At 48.4% G+C, this 20762-nt stretch overlaps 1 protein-coding gene across 2 annotated transcripts in view; it reads right to left on the bottom strand.

The window, feature by feature from the left end:
* Window positions 1-9916, bottom strand: part of ACAT1 (acetyl-CoA acetyltransferase 1) — a 28165-nt gene extending 18249 nt beyond the window's left edge. The window contains exons 1-2 of one of the 2 annotated variants that reach the window (XM_036324486.1): window positions 9738-9878; window positions 8525-8601 (exon numbers count right to left, since the gene is read on the bottom strand). Coding sequence is in view for 1 of the 2 variants with exons in the window: in XM_036324485.1 (XP_036180378.1) it covers window positions 9738-9809 (72 nt within the window). In the remaining variant the exon portion in view is untranslated. Of the gene's footprint in view, window positions 1-8524; window positions 8602-9737 lie in introns of both variants that reach the window. The other variant, XM_036324485.1, reaches the window with a different exon arrangement.
* Window positions 9917-20762: the final 10846 nt, after the last annotated feature.

Genomic DNA, 20762 nt, shown 5'->3' with positions numbered 1-20762 from the left:
CAGAAGAGAGGAAGAAGAGAGCCTCTTCAAACGCACAGTGGATGAGAATTTCCCAAACCTACGGAAAGAACTAGATCCTCACATTCAAGAAGCAAACAGAAACCCTAGTTACCTGAATCCAAAGAGGCCCTCGCCAAGGCACATTGTTTTCTTTTGTGTGTTTTTTAAAATATATTTTTATTGATTTCAGAGAGGGAGGGAGAGATAGAACATCAATGATAGGAGGGAATCATTGATTGGCTGCCTCCTGCACATCCAACACTGGGATTGAGCCCACAACAAGCATGTGCCCTGACAGGGAATCAAACCATGACCTTCTGGTTCATAGATCGATGCTCAACCACTGAACCATGCTGGCCGGGCTCTCCAAGGCACACTGTATTTTTTTTAAAATATATTTTATTGATTTTTTACAGAGAGGTGCTGGGGTCCAACCCCAGCAGGAACAGGGTCCCCAAAGGTGTGGACGGAGTCGGCGAAGAAGGAATGACATGGAGGCAGCATTCAGTTCATCAGCGGCCTAGCCAGGATCTCTAGCCAGGATCTCCAGCCAAGTTCTGGTCTGGATCTCCAGCGAAGTTCTGCTCAGGATCTCCAGCGAAGTTCTGGTTAGGATCTCCAGCCAGGTTCTGTGTCCATGTTCTCTTGCTAGGTTCTCCAGCCAGGTTCTCCAGGTTCTCCAGCCAGGTTCTGTCCAGGTTCTCCAGCCAGGTTCAGTCACCAGGTTCTAGTCAGGTTCTCTTGCCAATTTCTGTAGTCAGGTTCAGTCCAGGATCTTTTGCCATGTTCTCTCCAGCGAAGTTCTTCTGTCTGTAGGTTCTGTGTAGGTTCTGTCTTCTTAGTTCTGTGTTCTAAGCTCTGTATTCTAAGTTCTGTGTTCTTACATCTGTATTTATACCAGTTGATTCCAATCCTATCAATCTCTATTCCAAAGGTTAGGGTGTTTCTTATCTCCATTCCAGGGAGTAAAGATTATGTAGCTTAAGCATGATTGTTCGTAGTTAAAGTGATTAATTACCCGCCTGGCACTTAGTTAAGAGGTTTTATTCCCTCCCTAACTTCAGGGGAAAATCCCTACCTGGGGAAACAACCTTTCTCAGAGACCTTGGTTAAAACACATAGTGCCAAGAAGGTGAGCAAACATATTAAGAACAGTATGCCATATATGCCAGGTCCCTTGAAACAGCAAGGATGGACCGGCTCCCAGCAGAGAGGAAGGGAGAGGGATAGAGTTAGAAACATCAATGAGAGAGAAACATCGATCAGCTGCCTCCTGCACACCCCCTACTGGGTATGTGCCTGCAACCAAGGCACATGCCCTTGACCGGAATCGAACCTGGGACCCTTCAGTCTGCAGGCTGACCCTCTATCCACTGAGCCAAACCTGTTAGGGCGAAGGCACACTGTATTAAAGCTATCAAAAATTAATGAAAAAGAAAAGGTTCTCAAAGCATCCAGGGGAAAGAAGGAAGTGACCTACAAAAGGAAAACACATCAGGTTCGATTTGCACCTCTGAAAGCCATGTCATTAGATTAGCAAGGTTTGTGTTTTTACTCTCCTGAGCTTCCCATGTCCACCCAAGTGACTGTGTAGGTACTGGCCCAGGCCAGCACACATCTGTACTCAGTAGGCAAGCCCCAAGTGCATCTGCTTAATGCATGTACTCCTCAGTATCAGCTGTGCAATAACAATTGTACCCTTAACATGTCTTAGTTTGGGCTGCTGCTTACTTAACCTACTTATGAAGGATTCTAACATATTACCTGTGATCCAATTTTCCATTAAAAGTTCCTACTTGTAGTAAACATGCCAGTCATTGCTCTCCAAATCAAAGGGTCTGTAAGGGACAGCCTTAGGCCCATACAATGTAATTCCCATATCCTCCCACTAGTCAGAGCAAACAGGACCAAGAATGGAAGGGGCTTTGACCCACACCATGATCCCTTTCCTCTCCCTTACATCACACCCCGCCTTTAACTCCTGGTTCATGCCATAAGCATACAACAGGCTCTGAGTCCTCCCACCTAAAAAGAAATTTCCCTGAAGCCACATTCCCACTGAACTCTCACCTCATTTCTTAGCTCCCTTGTACAATGTACGTTCTCCAACAAGTTACGTACAAGTTCTTGTTCCTTGTCCTCAACTCCTGTTTTCTGTTCAACCTCCTCCAACCTGGCTGTTACCTATACTATTATTGGCTCTGAGCAAAATCCAATAAACACTATAATCACCTCTTGGCAACACTGGATTCACTTTTCTTCTTTGGGAATCATGCACAGTGTTAGGAGGGGAAAAGTGGGCTTTTTCTTTTCTTTCCTGTAGCCTTCCACAATATATGAAAAAGCACCTGGTAATTAAACTACAAGATTGCTCACTCCTCTGATTCAAACAGCCCCTCTGTTCAAACTGCAAGACAAGGTAAGCTACTTTCAAGGCTACATTCTTGCATACCCCTCCTCCCTTTGGTTTTAATGACTCCACAGAAATTGGGGCCAGAAAGTTTCTAGTTAGAAGGACTCTACTCCCTCCTTTTCAAACCCAAGCTGGTCCCCTTTTGAACTCTTTGTAACTTTTGCTCTAAGAATGTTTTACAGGCTTGTGAAGATCCTGCTAAAGACACCTCTCTAGGACATCTGCCTGGACTAAAAAACTTTTCAAAGACAAACCCCAGATACCTGCTCAACTCCAGCCCCAAAATCCTCCTCCCTTCCCTGTCACCTGGCAACAGCAGCCATTAAAAGAGCAGACCACTGTTTATTTCTTTGCCTTTATATTGATTAGTATGCACAGGCCCTTTCCCTTCCCGAAAGTAAAATAAACTCTGTGAACCTATCTCTTCGCTCAGTTGTGAACTCCTCCAGAGCCCAAGTCACAGGCTAAAGCCCTAACAGTAGTTAAGAGCCAGGGCTTACCTTGCTTTTTTCAAATGGGTTGTTTTGAGAATGAAATGAGGTGATATATGTAATCCACTATGCAAACCCTCCTTTGCCTCAGCTTCTATCTTAACTCAGTCTTGAGTTTCCCTCAGGCCTCCCTAATTCCTTGTTTCCTTTGCTGTCTCATCCTCCCTCTCCCAACTTGTAAGTGCTAGAATGTCCCAGGGCTCTGTTCTAGGCCCCTTTTTATTTTACGACTTAACTATCTCCTTAATTATATCTAGTCCCATGGCTTTAAACAGCATTAACAGCCTGATGATTTCCAAATTTCTATTTCCAGCCTTCCCTCTCAAGTGACCTCCAGACTCATGTATCCAAGTGCTGACCTGACAGCTTCAATTTTTTTAACGTTTTTTATTTTTGGATGTTGTTGTTTTTTTCTTGGAAGGAGGAAGAGAGAGATAGAAACATTGATCAGCTGCCTCCTGCACACTTCCTACTAGAGACAGAGCCCACAACCCAGGCTTGTGCTCTGACCCTGAATCGAACCAGAGCCCTCTTGGTGCTTGGTGGCTCAACCCACCAGCTGGGCCTGATAGCTTCAATTTAATGACCAAATCATGGCTCTCAATCTCCATGCCTAGGAAATTAGTTTTTTTCCCAGTATTTCCCACCTCACAACATTGCGTCACAATTTATCTAGGTGCTCAAGCCAAAATCTTCGGACTTGCCTTTCATCTTTCCTTAAAACCCAGATACTCTATCACAGGTACTGTCGATACTGTGTCTAAAATATACCTCAATTGCCGAAACCGGTTTGGCTCAGTGGATAGAGCGTCGGCCTGCGGACTGAAAGGTCCCAGGTTCGATTCCGGTCAAGGGCATGTACCTGGGTTGCGGGCACATCCCCAGTAGGAGATGTGCAGGAGGCAGCTGATCGATGTTTCTCTCTCATCGATGTTTCTGACTCTCTATCTCTCTCCCTTCCTCTCTGTAAAAAATCAATAAAATATATTTTTTTTAAAAAAATAAAAATAAAAATAAAATATACCTCAATTCTTCCACTTTGCTTCATCCCACTACCTCCATCTAGTTCCAGCCACCTCCTCTCGCTACAGTAACCTTCTACCTAGTTTCCTAGTTTCCAACTTCCCTTCCAGTCCATCCAGTTTTAAAAATGTAAACTGGATGGCATCACTCCCCTAATTAAAATCCTTTGATGGCTTTCCATAGCCCTTGGAATAATACCCCAACTCTTCCCCTGAACTTTCAAGACCCGGTATGATCTGGTTCCTGATTTTCTTTCCAAATGCACATCACTCTTGCTGTATGCCAGGCACACCAGCCTCTGCCTGCTTCTGAACCCATTCCCGCCTCCAGATCTCTGCTCGGTGCCTCTGCCGGTCAGAGCCTTTCCCCAGAGCTTCCCGGCTGCTTCATTTTCATTCTTTAGGCCTCAGCTCAAAAGATACATCCCTAGCCGCCCTATTTAAAGTTGGCCTCCCTTATTTCCACCTTTACCTTTTTCAAAGCCCCCTTCACACTGTGTAAATATGGGGTTCACATCTTTAGTCTCTCTTTCTCTCTCAACCTAATGCAAGCTTCCTGGGAGCAGGGCTCTCTCTCCTTCACTGCTACGGTGCTGGCAGTGGGCACTGGGCCCCCTTAACTCATTAAATAGCTCAGGAATGGATGACAGAATTATAGCACAGTCATCTCCCAAGAACAGCTCAGCTGTACCATCCACTCTGCAGGCCTCACCTGATCATGCCAGGCAGACAGGAACTCCCATTCCAGCTGCCACAGTGCCCTATGCACACTAATTTTTCCAGGAATACATAATTTTGTAACCCTCAGAGGCCCCCAGCGGACTGTGAGTTCCAAGAAGAGATTGATTTCATTTTCTATCCCAGTGATGGCAGGAGATGCTATACAAATATTTGAACAAAGTCTGATGCTTACTAGACACTCAAAATCATTTCAGACAGGGTAAATACATTACGAAGCCACAAAAGGGGATAATGAGGGCCTATTTTACAAGGGAGGGTGAAAAAAGAGCTCTCTGGAGAGGTCACTGGAGCTGAGAAATGACTGTGAAAGAGGCTTGGGAAGATGGAGGACAGAGTGTTGGAGGCACCTGGGAGAACTAGGACAAAGGCCTTGGGTTAGGAGCAAGCTTGGCACCTGCCCAGCAGAGGCAGCAGAGCAGTGTAGCAGGAGCCACCTACTCAGGAACGCACAGCCAGGGCCGAGTGCAGGCTGGATCAGTGAGCAGGGGCCCAGCAGGCCATGAGGAGGAGTCTGTTTTCTGGTCGGTGCGAGGAGAAGCCACTGCAGGCTTTCCTGTTATAAAAAGGTCACTCTGACCACAGTGTGGAGAACTGACTGTAGACGGACAGATGGGAGTAGAAAAGGGAGGTGCCCAGCAAGAATTTGTGTGGCTAAGTCACAAAAGGGTTGATACAAACAGATAGATCTGAAATACGTCTTCAGAGCAGTGATTTTCTGCCCGGCTGGCGTGGCTCAGTGTGTTGACCTCTGAACCAGTAGGTCACAGTTCGATTCCCAGTCAGGGCACATGCCCGGATTTGCAGGCTTAATCCCCCATGTGGGCCGTGCAGGAGGCAGCTGATCAATGATTCTCTCATCATTGACGTTTCTCTCTCTTTCTCCCTCTCCCTTCCTCTGTGAAATCAATAAAAATATACTTTTAAAAAAGCAGCAATTTTCAACCCTTCCCATCTCATGGCACACATAAGCTAATTATTGCAATTCTGCCACACACCAAAAATATAGTTTTTTTTTTTTTTTTTTTTTTTTTTTTTTTTTTTTTTTTTTTTAATTAAATCTTTATTGTTCAGATTATTACATTTGTTCCTCTTTTTTTTCCCCCCATAACTCCCCTCCTCCCAGTTCCCGCCCCACCCTCCGCCCTCACTCCCCACCCACTGTCCTCATCCATAGGTGCACGATTTTTGTCCAGTCTCTTCCCGCATCTCCCACACCCCTTTCCCCCCCAGGAATAGTCAGTCCATTCCCTTTCTATGTCCCTGATTCTATTATAATCAACAGTTCATTCTGTTCATCAGATTATTTATTCACTTGATTCTTAGATTCACTTGTTGATAGATGCATATTTGTTGTTCATAATTTGTATCTTTACCTTTTTCTTCCTCTTCCCCTTCTTAAAGGATACCTTTCAGCATTTCATATAATCCTGGTTTGGTGGTGATGAACTCCTTTAGCTTTTCCTTATCTGTGAAGCTCTTTATCTGACCTTCAATTCTGAATGATAGCTTTGCTGGATAACGTAATCTTGGTTGTAGGTTCTTGGTATTCATCACTTTGAATATTTCTTGCCACTCCCTTCTGGCCTGCAAAGTTTCTGTTGAGAAATCAGCTGACAGTCGTATGGGTATTCCCTTGTAGGTAACTGAGTTTCTTTCTCTTGCTGTTTTTAAGATTCTCTCTTTATCTTTTGCTCTTGGCATTTTAATTATTATGTGTCTTGGTGTGGTCCTCTTTGGATTCCTTTTGTTTGGGGTTCTCCGCGCTTCTTGGACCTGTAAGTCCATTTCTTTCACCAGGTGGGGGAAGTTTTCTGTCATTATTTCTTCAAATAGGTTTTCAATATCTTGCTCTCTCTCATCTTCTGGCACCCCTATAATTCTGATGTTGGTACGCTTGAAGCTGTCCCAGAGGCTCCTTACACTATCCTCGCATTTTTGGATTCTTTTTTCATTTTGCTTTTCCGGTTGGGTGTTTTTTGCTTCCTCGCATTTCAAATCATTGACTTGATTCTTGCGCTCCTCTGGTCTGCTGTCGGGAGTCTGTATAATATTCGTTATTTCAGTCCGTGTATGCTTAATTTCTAGTTGGTTCCCCAATATAAGATCGAGGGTCTTATTAGTTTTCTTGTAGATCTCATTAAGTTTATCGACGGCTTCTAAACAGTTCTTGAGAGACCTTAAAAGTGTGGTTCTGAACTCTATATCTTCCATTGACAATTTTGTCCTGTTTCTTTGTCTCCGCATTTTGTTATGCTTCCTTGGTGCACCCCCTAGTGGTCTTTGTTCACAGTCTTATAGTTAAATCTTGATTGTTGTAGCTAATTCCAGGGAGGGTTTGACCTCCAGGCCAAGTGGCTATGGGAATCAGCTGTGTCAGCAGTGAGAGAACTTCTGTCCTCTAGGGAGGTGCTAATCTAGCCTTTGCCTGAGGCTATCCGGCAAATGCCTGTGTGCAGGGCTTGGGCGGGGCGGGTTGCACAGGATCAACAGGGTGGGCCGGAGAGAGCAGTTATGGCGGCTCTCAGTCCTGTCCCCAGGGGCTCTGCCTCTCTGAGTCCCAGCACCCGCTGCAAAGCTCAGAGAGAAAGCTGCACTCGCTCTGACCGAAGCCAGACAGTCCGGTTTCTCCCGTTTGAGTCTGGGTCCCTAAAGACTCGCCCGGATCTGGAGCTCAGAGTCTGCGACTCCCTCCCGATTGAAAACGCCAACCGCGCCCTCCGCCGCCAGCCCGCTCTCGCACTCCGCACCTCAGAATTTGACTTCAGCACTGCGCCTCCTCTGAGTGTCCGTATGCGTTTCTCTTTCCTCCTAGTTGTAGGACTTCCACTCAGGCAGCGTTCCTGTGGTTCTGGGTGATGTCCCTTCCGTTTTTTGGTTTCACTTTTGAAGTAGTTGTTCAAAGCAGCAAACTCCAGCGTTAACCTATGCCGCCATCTTGGTTCTCTCCAAAAATATAGTTTTTGCCGATATGACCAAACAATTGATATAATTTTGATAGATTCACACCAGACAGCTATTGTTGTGTTGGCTGTTATCAGGTTTTTTTGTTTGTTTGTTTGTTTGTTTGTTTTGACAACCTAAGGGGAAAGAGGTCAGTACCCCTGACTAAATAGGCATGGATTGCATGTTTTAAATTCTTGCAGGACAAAGGTTGAAAATTGCTGTTTTAGAAGTAGAACCAGTAGGTACTATTATTCCACAGAATGAGACTGAACACTGAAATTCCTGTTAAAGCAAACGTACTTCCATGGTTAGTAAATGACCACTCAATTCAAGTCACCAAAAAGGCCAGGCCTCCTTTATTGTGCCTCATGTTGTGTGTTTTTTATACAAATTGTAGGCAAGACCCTCCATCAACAAAAAGATTCCAACTCACTGTGGTGGTCTGGAACCAAACCTGCAATATCTCCGAGGTTTGTCTGTACAGCTAACTCCTCGAGTTCAGTAGCATGAACACCGTGAGTCACGTGCTATACAACCTACAGCGTCATTTTCCTCATCACCAACGTTTGTGTTTAACTGTAAGCTCTTAAACTATAAGGAGGTTCTGCTCTTTTTCTTTTTTTACTTTTTAACAGAGAGTACCTACCTCATTCACCTGCTCAACACTGGTTGAAACCTAGGTGAACCTAATTACATTTTTGTGATTTCCCAAGTCATTCCATGAAACTAACAAATATGCTGATTAACAACTCATCTTTCCAAAAAGAAACAAAAACCGAAAACTCATCTTTCCTGGAAACCTACTCCTCCTGGGATTAATTTCAAATTCTTCCTCTTCCCCTGGCTCCACGCCCTCACTCCGTATTTGTCAAGTTCCACAGTTATTTTTTCGCCATCTCTCGCACAATGCTCACCTGTGGCCAGCACACTCGTTCGAGTTACTTTACACCCGAAATCCCAGTTTTCTCCCCACTTCCATCTTCCCTGGCCTCTGGTTAGGACAAAAACACAAACATCAACGGTCCCCCCTGACGTGGGTCAAACCCAAGCTCTTCCAACACAACTGGATTTCCAAGCGTATCACCCCAACCAAACTGCGAAGCTCGCGCTTCGCCACCCACACCCTGGCGCCCTCCACCGACTCCCGAGGCTGGCCCGCCCCGCCGCCTGCACGTGCGCTCCCTTCTGCGGGGATGCACCGGAAGCAGACGCTTTCTTTTCAGGGCGGTGGCTCCTGCGTTCCCCCAGCAGCCGGAGGGCAAACACGTGTCTGGACACCGTCAGCACGTAAGCTTTACCGCCAGCACAGCCCGCCCTCCACATCCAGGGGTTCTGCACCCACCTAGGGGCCCAACCAACCACAAGCGGAAAACAGCTGGCAAACACGTTCCGTGGCTGCTGACGGCACTACTCGGTGAAGCCTGAAATGGTTGCCGGCTGCATCTGTCCTAAACATGTGCAGACCTTTCCCCCTGAACAATACAGGGTAACAACTCCTGGCATTGCATTAGGGACGGGAAGTGGATGGAGCTGACACAGCATATGGAAATGCTGTGCCCCTTTCTACCAGGGGCTGCGCCAGGGCTCCCGGAACCGCACCCCTGCGGCTATCAGGGGGCATCTGTGTACTTCAGTCCGGGTACCGCGAGCATTTTCTACTGTATTTGCCCTCATGAGCCTGAAGTCACCGGAGTTACCGGAGCAGGTGCATCTTAGTGATCACTTAGTTCTTCCCACCTGGTAAGCCCAGTGATCACCCAATGCATGAAAATAAAGTCTCTTGACAAGGACACCGACATGTTTTCTTCTTTAAAAGCTCGGAAATCATTTTATTGGGCCTTGGATACTGTCAGGCGAGGCCGGGCCAGCCCCGCATGTCCGCCTGCGAAGCTCCGGGGCCCCTTTACGCACCATTGAGCAATTGCTACGATTACGGAAGAAGCCCCGGAGCGGAAACGCGCTTTGGGCCAGAACCGGGCCGCGCGCGCCGCCGGCACCGGGGGGCTTCCGGACGAGGGCCGCGCGAGGCGGGTCCCCAGGCCCAGCGGCCCCGCTGCGTCCCGCGGGGCGCGGGCAGCACCTGCCAGGGCGGGAGACGGCGCGCCGGTCCCCCCCAGCCGCTCTCACCTGCAGCTGCCTCCGGAGCAGGGGGCTGCGCCCGCGGGCGCCAGCGCGCAGAAGGGCCGCCAGCACAGCCATGGTCGCCGAGCGGAGCGGAGACGTCAAGGGCACAGGCCGGCGAGGGTGGCGGGCGCCCCGCCGCGCCCCTCCGCCTCCCCGCGCCTGGCCCGGCGCCCGCGGACCGCCCTCCACCAATAGCAGCCTCCGCCCGCGGGGCCCGCGGCTATTGACCGGCAGCCAGAGGTGGGCGGGGCAGCCGGTCCCCAGCCCTCTGGCCCCGCCTGCAGCCCGGCTCGCAGCAATCTGCAAGCTCCAAGGAGCTGGAAGTGCCAGCTGGGAACCCAGCAAACACTGACCACGCTGTTAGTTTCTGGGTATACAACTCTTTAAAATTTGTATTTGTTTTAGAGAGAGTGGAAGGGAGAGAGAGAGAGAAACATCGCTTTGTCGTTCAACTTTTTTTTTTCAGATATGCCTCAAGTTTATTAAAGATGCCCTGGCCTATACACGCATTTGCTACTAAAAATTGAAATGATACATCAAAAAATGTGTTACAACTTAAATGAGTACAAGAATACGGTGTATGCCTAACATGACTTCATGTCATAATTCTCAGCAATACCAGAAGAAGGGCCTGGATGTGATAGGCAATGACTACAGCCACATTGAAGTACAGGTTCATTCCTATTCTTCTTGCGGTTCTGAGTAGCCTCATTCCTCCTCCTCAGCCATGTTGGAAACAGTCCTTTGAGGTCTCTTTTAAGACTTGCCATTGTCCTCACTCCACATCTCCTCCTGTAGACCAGGCCATAACTCATCCCCACTACGTACCCGGGTATTTCTTCTTCTCTGTCCTGCTGTTGGGGGGAATGTTTTTGTGGAAGGGAAGAGAATTGGATACTATGCTTGAGAGTCAACTTACTAAGGTTTTTTCTAGTGCTTCTGAGACAGCTTGAGTGTCAGCTGAATATCTTTCCTTGGACATCTGAGAAAATGACCCAGTGGAGGGGGCATTAAGCTTTGTTGGTGAATCCATTACAAGTCTAGTCACAGCCTGAAGTTCCTCCTAGAACCCGTCGGCAAAGAGTTCAAGCTGAAGGTGAGGCTCGAAACTCACAACTTGCTACAAAGGAGTCTGGAAAGAACAGCAGTCTCGTTCAACTTATTGCTGCATTCATTGGTTTCTGGTATGTGCCCTGACCCAGAGTGGAACCCGCAACCTTGGCCTAGCCTGACCACATTCCAACCAGCTGAGCTAACCGGCCAGGGACCGGCTATACCAGTTCTGACCTTCCAAAGTCACTGGTGTAAGTGTGACTGGGCCAGTTCCTTTCTCTGAGCCGGTACTCTCACTTACACCCGCAAAGTACAAAGGAAGCAAAGTACAAAGGAAAGTCGTGAAAAACATTCTTAGGCAATCCAATTAGCTTTTCATTTATGATGAGGTAATTTTGCAGTTGGTTTTCAGTAGAAGGAGGAAAACGAGAAACAGAATACATATTAGCAGCTAACTTTACTGAACAATTAATGATTAATATTTACAGAAACTCCAGGAATTAGATGCTATTATCTACCCCTTCACTGATTAGATGATGTGGGGGAAGAAGAAATTTCCCTCTGTCCTGGAAATTCTTCTGGCTGTTCCAATAATCAAAGAGACATGAAACCATTTAACAAGGGAAAATAACGAAATTTAAGACATACACGTGGGAACCCCGAATACATGAAAGAGAGCCCCCACATGCATGAGAAGTTCCAGACAGAGAGGGAACATGGGTATGTATATAAGACATCCTGAGCGAGTGATGAGGTAAGGTGGTTTGGGGGCTTCAGAGAGGCATTACAAAATAATAAGAGCAGGTGATTAGGAAATAAGAGTTCATTCTGCCCTACAGACGTGTTGGAAGAGGTTGTCTCTGATGATCTCCCAGAGGCCCTCACTCAAGTTCTCCCAGATAATCAAGGGAAGGCAGGAGTTTCTCCTGAGCCCTCAGCTAAAGTTTCCATTAGCTCAAAACAATCCCCATACCACAGAAGCACATCTTGGGGTGACTATCTCTGAACCCCCACAATAAAGTACAACGTAATTAACTTTGTCCATGATTGCACAGAAAGTGGGGCAGCTGGAGGGGTCTAATATCATAGGTAACAGAATGAAATGCTTGCTCCCTCTGATGGCCTGCACAAAGTAACGACTGTTTTTCAAAGATTCACAGGAATCCCGTAACTGGACTTCATAGGGGGGACCTATAATCTGATAGATAGAGCACCTGAATTAACCTGAAAAGTAATCATACAATTTTAAATCGTGAACACATATATTTATGGGAATAGGGGGTTAAGTTTCTTATATATAAACTAGAGACTCAGTGCACAAATTCGTGCACAGATGGGGTCCCTAGGCCTGGCCGGAGATCAGGGGCAATTGGAGCCCTCTCACCCAGTCCTGATAAGGGCCAGGCCAATCAAGGCCTGCTGGCCAGGGGGAGGAATACGGGGAGGGACCACGGGAGGTTGGCTGTGGGAGCACACTGACCACCAAGGGGCAGCTCCTGTGTTGAGCGCCTGTCCCCTGGTGGTCAGTGCATGTCATAGCGACTGGTCGACCAGTTGTTCCAGTCATTCCAGTTGTTCAGTCGTAAAGGTCACTTAGGCTTTTATATATAGACTAGAGGCCCGGTGCACAAAAATTTGATTTGTGCACTCGGGGGGTCCCTCAACCTGGCCTGTGCCCTCTCGCAGTCTGGGACCCCTTGGGAGATGACCACCTGCTGGTTTAGGCCTGCTCCCTGGGGAATTGGGCCTAAGCTGGCAGTCAGACATCCCTCTGGCAGCCCGGCAGCCCTTGGGGGATGTCCACTTGCCAGCAGGGAGCAGACCTAAGCTGCAGTCAGACATCCTTAGCACTGCTGAGGAGGCGGGAGAGGGTCCCACCACCACTGCTGTGCTGGCAGCCATCAGCCTGGCTTGTGGATGAGCAGAGCTTCCCCTGTGGGAGCACACTGACCACCTGGGGGAAGCTCCTGCATTGAGCATCTGCCCCCTGGTGATCAGTGTGTGTCATAGTGACCAGTCATTCCCAGTCTTTCTGCTGTTAGGGTCAGTTTGCATATTATGCTTTTATTATATAGGATAGAGGCCTGGTGCATAGGTGGGGGCCGGCTAGTTTTCCCTGAAGGGTGTCCCGGATCAGGGTGGTGGTCCCACTGGTGTGCCTGGCCAGCCTGGGTGAGGGGCTGATGGCTGTTTTCAGGCTAACCACACCCCCTTTAGGGTGGGGGGTGCCCACTGGGATGCCTGACCAGTCTGGATGAGGGGCTGAGGGCCATTTTTAGGCTGGCCAAGCCCCCCGGCGACAGAAGCTCCCAGCCTCTCCTTTTTTTCATTTTTTGTTTAATTCTGGGGTTTATTTACCTTCTATAATTGAAACTTTGTTGCCTTCAGTGGAGCTCAGAGCCAGCTCCTGCTCACTCCAGCTCCATGGCCATGGCCCGCTGAAAGCAGGTATCTGGGGTTTATTTATCTTCTATAATTGAAACTTTGTTGCCTTCAGTGGAGCTCAGAGCCGGCTGGGAAGCTTGGCTTCCTTCATTATTGGGGCAACCAAGCCTCCTGCTTGCTTCAGCTCCATGGCTGCTGGCCGCCATCTTGGTTGGGTTAATTTACATATAGTCGCTCTGATTGGCTGGTGGGCGTGGCTTAGGGCATAGCAAAGATACAGTCAATTTGCATGTTTGTCTTTTATTAGTGTGGATAGGGGGTTAAGTTTTTCTTAAAGTTTCCTTTTCAAGGCCTGTGAGAAGTGATTAAGGAGGTGACTCAGCTGTGAATCCAGAACTGATAAGAGGGTCAGACCAATCCACCAGGAGTCAAAACATTATCTTATCAACATCATCTCATCACCTGATAACTAAAGATAATAGCTGACGTCTGTTCCCAGCCTCACCCTAGCCTCTTCCCCTTTATAATCCTGTCCCCTGCACCTTACTGTAGGACAGGATTTGAATGCTTGTAAGCACCCTGTCTTCTTGATTGGCTAGCCTTTTCAATAAACGCCTTATATGATTCAACCCTGCCTTTGTTATTGGACACAGGGACAGGCAGCCTGAGCCCAACCAGGGGGTTCCCATTAACAGATCAGCGGGGGTCAATGGACCAAGAACCAATGGGGGCTGGGGGGTTGGGGGGAGAGAAGGATTGAGAAATTTCCCACTCTTCCTAGGATCCCTCTGGAAGCCTACTTAGCTAAAGCCAGCAACCATCCCTTGCCTCACCCTTACTCCCTTTCCTTAACAATAAAACAAGCCTGCCCTAGCCGGTTTGGCTCAGTGAATAGAGCGTCGGCCTGCAGACCAAAGGGTCCCAGGTTAAATTCTGATCAAGGGCACGTACCCCGGTTGTGGGCTCCTCCCCGGCCTGGCCCTGGTTGGGCTCATGCAGTCGCTCTGATTGGCTGGTGGGCGTGGCTTAGGGCATAGCAAAGATACAGTCAATTTGCATGTTTGTCTCACATAGCGATGTCTCACATAGAAACACTGTGTTTCTCTCACATAGATATTTCTCTGTCTTTCCCTTTCTCTTCCACTCTCTAAAAATCAATGGAAAAATATCCTCAGGTGAGGATTAAAAAAAAAAGGATTCCTGGATTCTAGACTGTCCTTAAGATGGATTTGAGCTAGGCATTGTCTATCAATAAATTTTCCCTTGCTCCATTGATCTTGAATATTGGCCTTTCTTTTGAAGCATCGGGCATGCAAACCTTGGGCCTGCAACAATTATATTGCACTGCTTTCCTGTACCTTTTCCCAGAGAGTGACATAAATGTTAACTATGATCGTTCTCACATTTTGGAAACCCATTACTTTGGATCCTTGGCTGGAGACAGCAAATCTTTGTTACTTTGTAAGGTTATTTTCCTTCACATTGATTGTCATATACTAGGTAAAAGGAGTGAAAACATACAAAATGAACACTTCAACTCAACTTACTCCAGGCCAAACCCATGTTTTTCCTAAAGTAAAATCCCCACACATCCCCGCCTCCAACCTCCACTTACATTTTTGTTTAACTTGTTTTTACATTTTGTTGGCAGCTATGGGAGATTGTGTTTTTCAAAATGGCCACACTTACCGTTAACCCGTCCCTCAAGCTCTTCTTCTTTGTTTTTCCCTTATGCTCCTTTTTCAATGTGATATGCTCCCTCCTCCAACCAGAGGTGGGGTGTGTTCTCTCCTCTTGAATCTGGGCAGGGACTATTGACTGCCTCCACCAAAGGAATATGGCACGAGTGAGGGCATGTGACTTCCCAGGCCAGGTCCAGCCAGAAATATGGATAAAAAGCCCTCAGATGCTTCCGGTTCCTAGCCCTCCACCCTACTAACTGTGCCCCAGACATTACGGAGCAGAGACAGGCTGTCCCTCTGAGCAGAGACAAGCTGTCCCTCTGAGCAGAGACAGGCTGTCCCTCTGTTACCAGAAAGGCTAACTGACCCAGACTAGGCTTGCCTGAGGCTGGCCAATAGTACGGGGGTTCTTGACTTTATGCAGCATAGATTTCATAACATGAGTCCAGGTGGTTTTGAGAGGATGTTTATTAAAGCTGGGGACAGTGAAACAAAGGAAGGGCTTAGCGTAGAAGAAGCGACAGGAGGCGAGGCTGCTTTGGCTCTCGAATTGTTATAGGAAAGAAGTGAGCCACACCGGACTGCATGAGTTCACTGACAAGTGCAAGTCACGGCGACCGAAGGGAGCCACGGCAGGGCTGCTGTTAGCTCACTGATTGGAAGTCAGAGGAAAAGGGGGCCTTGGAGACAGGTTCAGGGGTGAGCCCACGATGAGCTGCCACTGCCCACTGCTCCCCTGGGTGCAAGTTCCTTGGGGACCCTTAGAGTTTAGGAGAAAAGAAGTAAAAAGTTTATGCCTGAGAAAAGGCATGAGCATGCTCTAGAGCAGTGGTTCTCAACCTTCCTAAGGCCGAGACCCTTTCATACAGGTCCTCATGTTGTGGTGACCCCCAACCATAAAATTGTTTTTGTTGCTACTTCATAACTGTAATTTTGCTACTGTTATGAATCGTCATGTAAATATCTGATATGCAGGATGTATTTTCATTGTTACAAATTGAACATCATTAAAGCATAGTGATTAATCACAAAAACAATATGTAATTATATATGTGTTTTCCGGTGGTCTTAGGCGACCCCTGTGAAAGGGTCGTTCGACCTCCAAAGGGGTCGCAACCGACAGGTTGAGAACCTCTGCTCTAGAGAGAACCCAAGCTGGGTCCTTTGTCTTGAGGCTTTAATCTCTCTTCTGCAAGCAGAAATCCAACGTGAGGTCTCAGGGGAGGGTCTTAACAGAATATTCATTAGTTTTCCAGGTGTGTCCTTTGATTGATTCATCAAAGTGATTGTGTAGAGGGTTCAGGGTCTTCTTCAGTTTTATCTTTTAAAAAAATATTTTTATTGATTTCAGAGAGGAAGGGAGAGGGAGAGAGAGAGAAACATCAATGATGAAAGAGAATTATTGATCAGCTGCCTCCTGTACTCCTACTGGGGATCGAGCCTGCAGCCCGGGCATGTGCCCTTGACCGGAATCAAACCTGGGACTCTTCAGTCCGCCTGCTGATGCTCTATCCACTGAGCAAAACCAGCTAGGGCCAGTTTTATCCTTAAAGAATGTCACTGAAGCCCTGGCCAGTGGTTCATTTGGTTGGAGCGTCATCCCATACACCAAAAGGTTGCAGGTTCGATTTCTGGTCAGGGCACGCGCAGGAGGCAACCAATCAATGTTTCACTCTCACATCTATGTTTCTCTCTCTCCCTCCCTTCCTCTCTCTCTAAAATCAATAAAAAAGGAATATATCCTCAGGTGAGGATTAAACTAATAATAATAATTAGTAATAATAATATAATAATAAAGAATGTCATTGAAGAGGGACCAGGACTGAGGCAGGTGTGCCCGGCACGATCTGGAATATATAAGTCATTTGCTTCTGTGTCCTTGGTTAGGGGAGACGGGGTCTGGAATGTGTAAACCATTCACTCCTAAGTGTCCTTGGTTAGGGAAGACAAGACCTTGTGATTCACTAGCTGGCTGGAAATTGCTCAGATTGTTTGGCCTTAATTATTTTGTGTCAGTTTCCCTCATTCCACTTGCCAAGGGATTTTCCTAGTTTCTTACTATCCTGCCTCACAAGGACTATCCTGAAGATAGTAAGACCAACCCCCAAGAGATTTATGGCTTAGAACCCGCAGAGCCGAAACCGGTTTGGCTCAGTGGATAGAGCGTCGGCCTGCGGACTGAAGGGTCCCGGGTTCGATTCCGGTCAAGGGCATGTACCTGGGTTGCGGGCATATCCCCAGTGGGGGATGTGCAGGAGGCAGCTGATCGATGTTTCTCTCTCATCGATGTTTCTAACTCTCTATCTCTCTCCCTTCCTCTCTGTAAAAAATCAATAAAATATATTTAAAAAAAAAAAAAAAAAAAAAAAAGAACCCGCAGAGACCAGCTTGATCCAGCATGGTGACTAATTTCACCTTGGGTAACCCCTAGCCTCATTATACACTCATTGTAACAGAGCAGCCTGCCAAAGCACACACCCTGCACCACCATGATCAGAAAATGGAAGCATATACAAGGATACTACATGGGGGAAAGGGACATATGTAATACTTTCAACAATAAAGAATTATTTTTAAAAAGAAAAAGAAATATCAACCCCCCCCCCCCCCCCCGCAAAAAAAAGATACTACATAGCTGATGGAGCTTTTCTGAGAAGTCTCCACCCATTTCCCAGAAAGATTCTGAATATTCCAACTCCCCTCATTGAATGCCTTTCCCTGATTAAATGAGCCTCAATAAAAGAAGTCTATCCCAGCACAGCCAGTTGAGCATCGGCTTATGAACCCGGAGGTCACGGTTCGATTCCTGGTCAAGGCATATGCCTGGGTTGTGGGCTCCATCCCCTGTGTGGGACGTGCAGGAGGCAGCTGATCAATGACCCCCTATCATCATTGATCCCTCCCCCTTTCTCTCTGAAATCTATCTATCTATCTATCTATCTATCTATCTATCTATCTATCTATCTATCTATCTAGATATATATATCTCCTATCTAATAAAAGAGAAACATGGTAATTAGCTGTACATCCACTACCCTTCCCATTGGCTAATCAGGGTGATATGCAAATTAACTACCAGCGAAGATGGTGGTTAATTTGCATACATAGGTGCAATGATGGGAGGCAAAAGGGGAAAGAGGGAAGATCAGTGGCAGGCAAGAGCTGGGGGGTGGTGATCGCCATCAGAAAGCCGGGAGCAGGCGAGGTGACACTCCCAGGCCGGGGGTGCCGGCAGGCCTGTGGCCCATGATCCCCATGGCGACTGGAGGGAGAGAGAGCCAGGGGCAGGCCAGGGGGGCCGGCTGGCCTGCAACCCCTGATCACATGGCAATAGGAGGGAGAGAGAGCTGCATTGCCATCGGAGAGCCTCGGAGCAGGCAACGTGGCACCCCAGGCCTGTGTGCCGCCTTGCCTGCGCCCCGTGATTGCGATCAGCACTGAGGCTGCTTCCCCTCCCTTGGACTGGCTCCCTTAGTAGTCCTGCAGGTTGAAGAGGACAGGCCAGGCACCAAGGGACCAGCACTGCCAGCACTTGAATGTGAGCAGACAGAAGGAAAAAAGACCTTGAAGGCCTGTCCAAGGCGGGTTTGCCTTTAAAACCAAGTGGGGTGGTCCGGAGCTGCAGGCACTGACTACCATGGCACTGCGGCTGCTTCCCGTCCCTAGACGCTCCACAAGGTCACTTGAGCCCGCCCTGCTCCAGATGAAGTGTGATCACTGCACACGGAAACAATGTAGTAAAAAAATAAAAACCGATGACCAAGGGCCCACCTCCATGAGCTCACGGGAGCCTCTGAGCAGTGGACACCCCGAATATTTTAGGGGCTTCAGGTGAGCGGGGCACACAGAGGGGTCAGGAAACCTCCCTGGAGGGCCGGCGGTAGGTCTGATGGCGGATCCATCCGCCCTGCTGTCTGCCAACAGCCGCCTCCTCCGCGGAGACTGGGAGAACAAAGGGAGGGGGAGATTCTGCAAACCCCAGAGGGAATCCAGGGTCCCAGGTACTCTGCCCCACCCGCTGACACTGGCTATGAGGGCACTGCAGCAACCAACCAGCCTCATCCTCCTCCCCCCCACCCCACAACACACACACACCCATTGGTCGCAGACACAGGAAGCGCCCTTTCTGAGGTGAGACGCCCACCAGGTATACAGAAGGTATACAGAAGGCGCTCAGCGAGAAGTCCCCACGGGCTGTGTTTGCACCTTCATGCTGTCTCTCCCCCCGCCCCCCCACTGCAATGCCGAAGGAAGCCTGATTCAGGAACACCCCCGGTTGACCACCCACACGGAAAACAGCGTGTGATAAACATGTCCCCCCAGACGCCTGAATCCGCCTCAAAAGGAAGACCCTACAAACCGGGAGCAGGAAGATGGGGACCGAGAGAGAAGGTCTGGGAAAAGCAGGGCTGCCCCCCCTGCTCTCCGTCCCCCTCCCTGTGTGAAGCGCCTGCACCGCCGCCCTTGGACGGAGGCCTGCGAAGGAGTGAAGAACTGTGGCTGTGCCTGTGGCTGCGCTCGGCCTGCCGTCGTGGATAAGCAGGAAACACATTTACGTGCCAGAATCTAAAACCATCTTGTTGGGTAACAGAGCAAATAATGCAAGACCCACACGTGTTTCTAAACAGGACTCTGGCTGGCTGCGTATGAACCCAGATCGAAGGCCTGCTCTCCACTGAGGAGGCTGCAAAGGCTGTTCCTCTCTCCAACAAAGGCAACCTAGAGGTTTAAAGGGAAAAGGAGATATAAATAAAACAAAATAGCAACAAGCTCTAGAGCCGCTGCTGTCAAATCCTCCGCGCGGTGGTGACGTCAGAGCCTGTCTCCCCGCGCTTGGGGCTCAGACAGCCAAGCCGCTGACACCTGCCAGGTCGCCTGGCACCAGCCTCATCTACCCATGGCCACTTTCAACCTCCCGCCTGCTCCTGGAGCCGGTGGGCTTGCGGATGGAGGCTTCTGTGTTAAAGCAACCCTGTTGGTGCAGCACAGACACGTGTGGGCTTTTTAATGAGAACCCCTAGCATCACTTCACGAACGTGTTTTTAACTATTCTGAGATCACGCTCCCAGCCTTGGCAACTCTCAAATAGGCCTCAGCGATTCCACTTGCCCGATGCAAAGACTGACCTGGGTTTCACGGAGATGGAACCCTCGGTCGGAACAGACCGGGAGAAAAAAGCAGGGTCTGATCTCAGCCCCATGGCAGTCAGTGCTGGGTCGGTGTGGTGGAAGTCAATCCTGCAGTCATTGAACATGGGGTCAATTAATATTAAGTGACATAGGGTCAATTAATATCTCTTTGAGAGGAGTTGAGCATATAAAGTACAGTGTAGAGCAATTACTTATTTCACATAAAACTCTTTTCAACTAAGATATTTTTCTTTATTTAAAACTAGAGGCCCGGTGCACAAAATTTGTGCACTCAGGGGTTGGGGGGTCGGGGGGCAAAGGTGCGTCCCTCGCCCAGCCTGCGCCCATTTGCAGTCCAGGACCCCTTGGGGGATATCCACCTGTTGACTTAGGCCCACTCCCCGGGGGATCAGGCTTGAGCTTGCAGTCAGACATCCTTCTGGCAGCCAGGGAGCCCTCAGGGGATGTCCAACTAAAGGCTTAGGCCCCCAAGGGTCGGGCCTAAACTGTTAGTTGGACATTCTTAGAGCTGCCATGGAGGTGGGAGAAGCTCCTGCCACCACCACTGCACTGGCCAGCCATGAGCCAGCTTCTGGCTGAGTGGCACTACTCCTCGGTCTGACCTAAACCCTAGAGATTAGTACTTCATTTTACAACTTTTTCTCTGTTTATAGGCAGCAGCAAACTCAGACCACACAGTCGGGTGTGCAAGAAATGTTGCTTTCTTTATCGTTTAGTAACCAAACCTAACTTCAACTTCAGCCCCCATTCTGCCAAGT

This window comes from Myotis myotis, unplaced genomic scaffold (assembly GCF_014108235.1).
Source record: "Myotis myotis isolate mMyoMyo1 unplaced genomic scaffold, mMyoMyo1.p scaffold_m19_p_10, whole genome shotgun sequence".
In the NCBI taxonomy this organism is placed as follows: Eukaryota; Metazoa; Chordata; class Mammalia; order Chiroptera; family Vespertilionidae; genus Myotis; species Myotis myotis.
The sequence above is the reverse complement of the archived record's forward strand: the minus strand, read 5'-3'. Positions and strand labels throughout refer to the sequence as shown.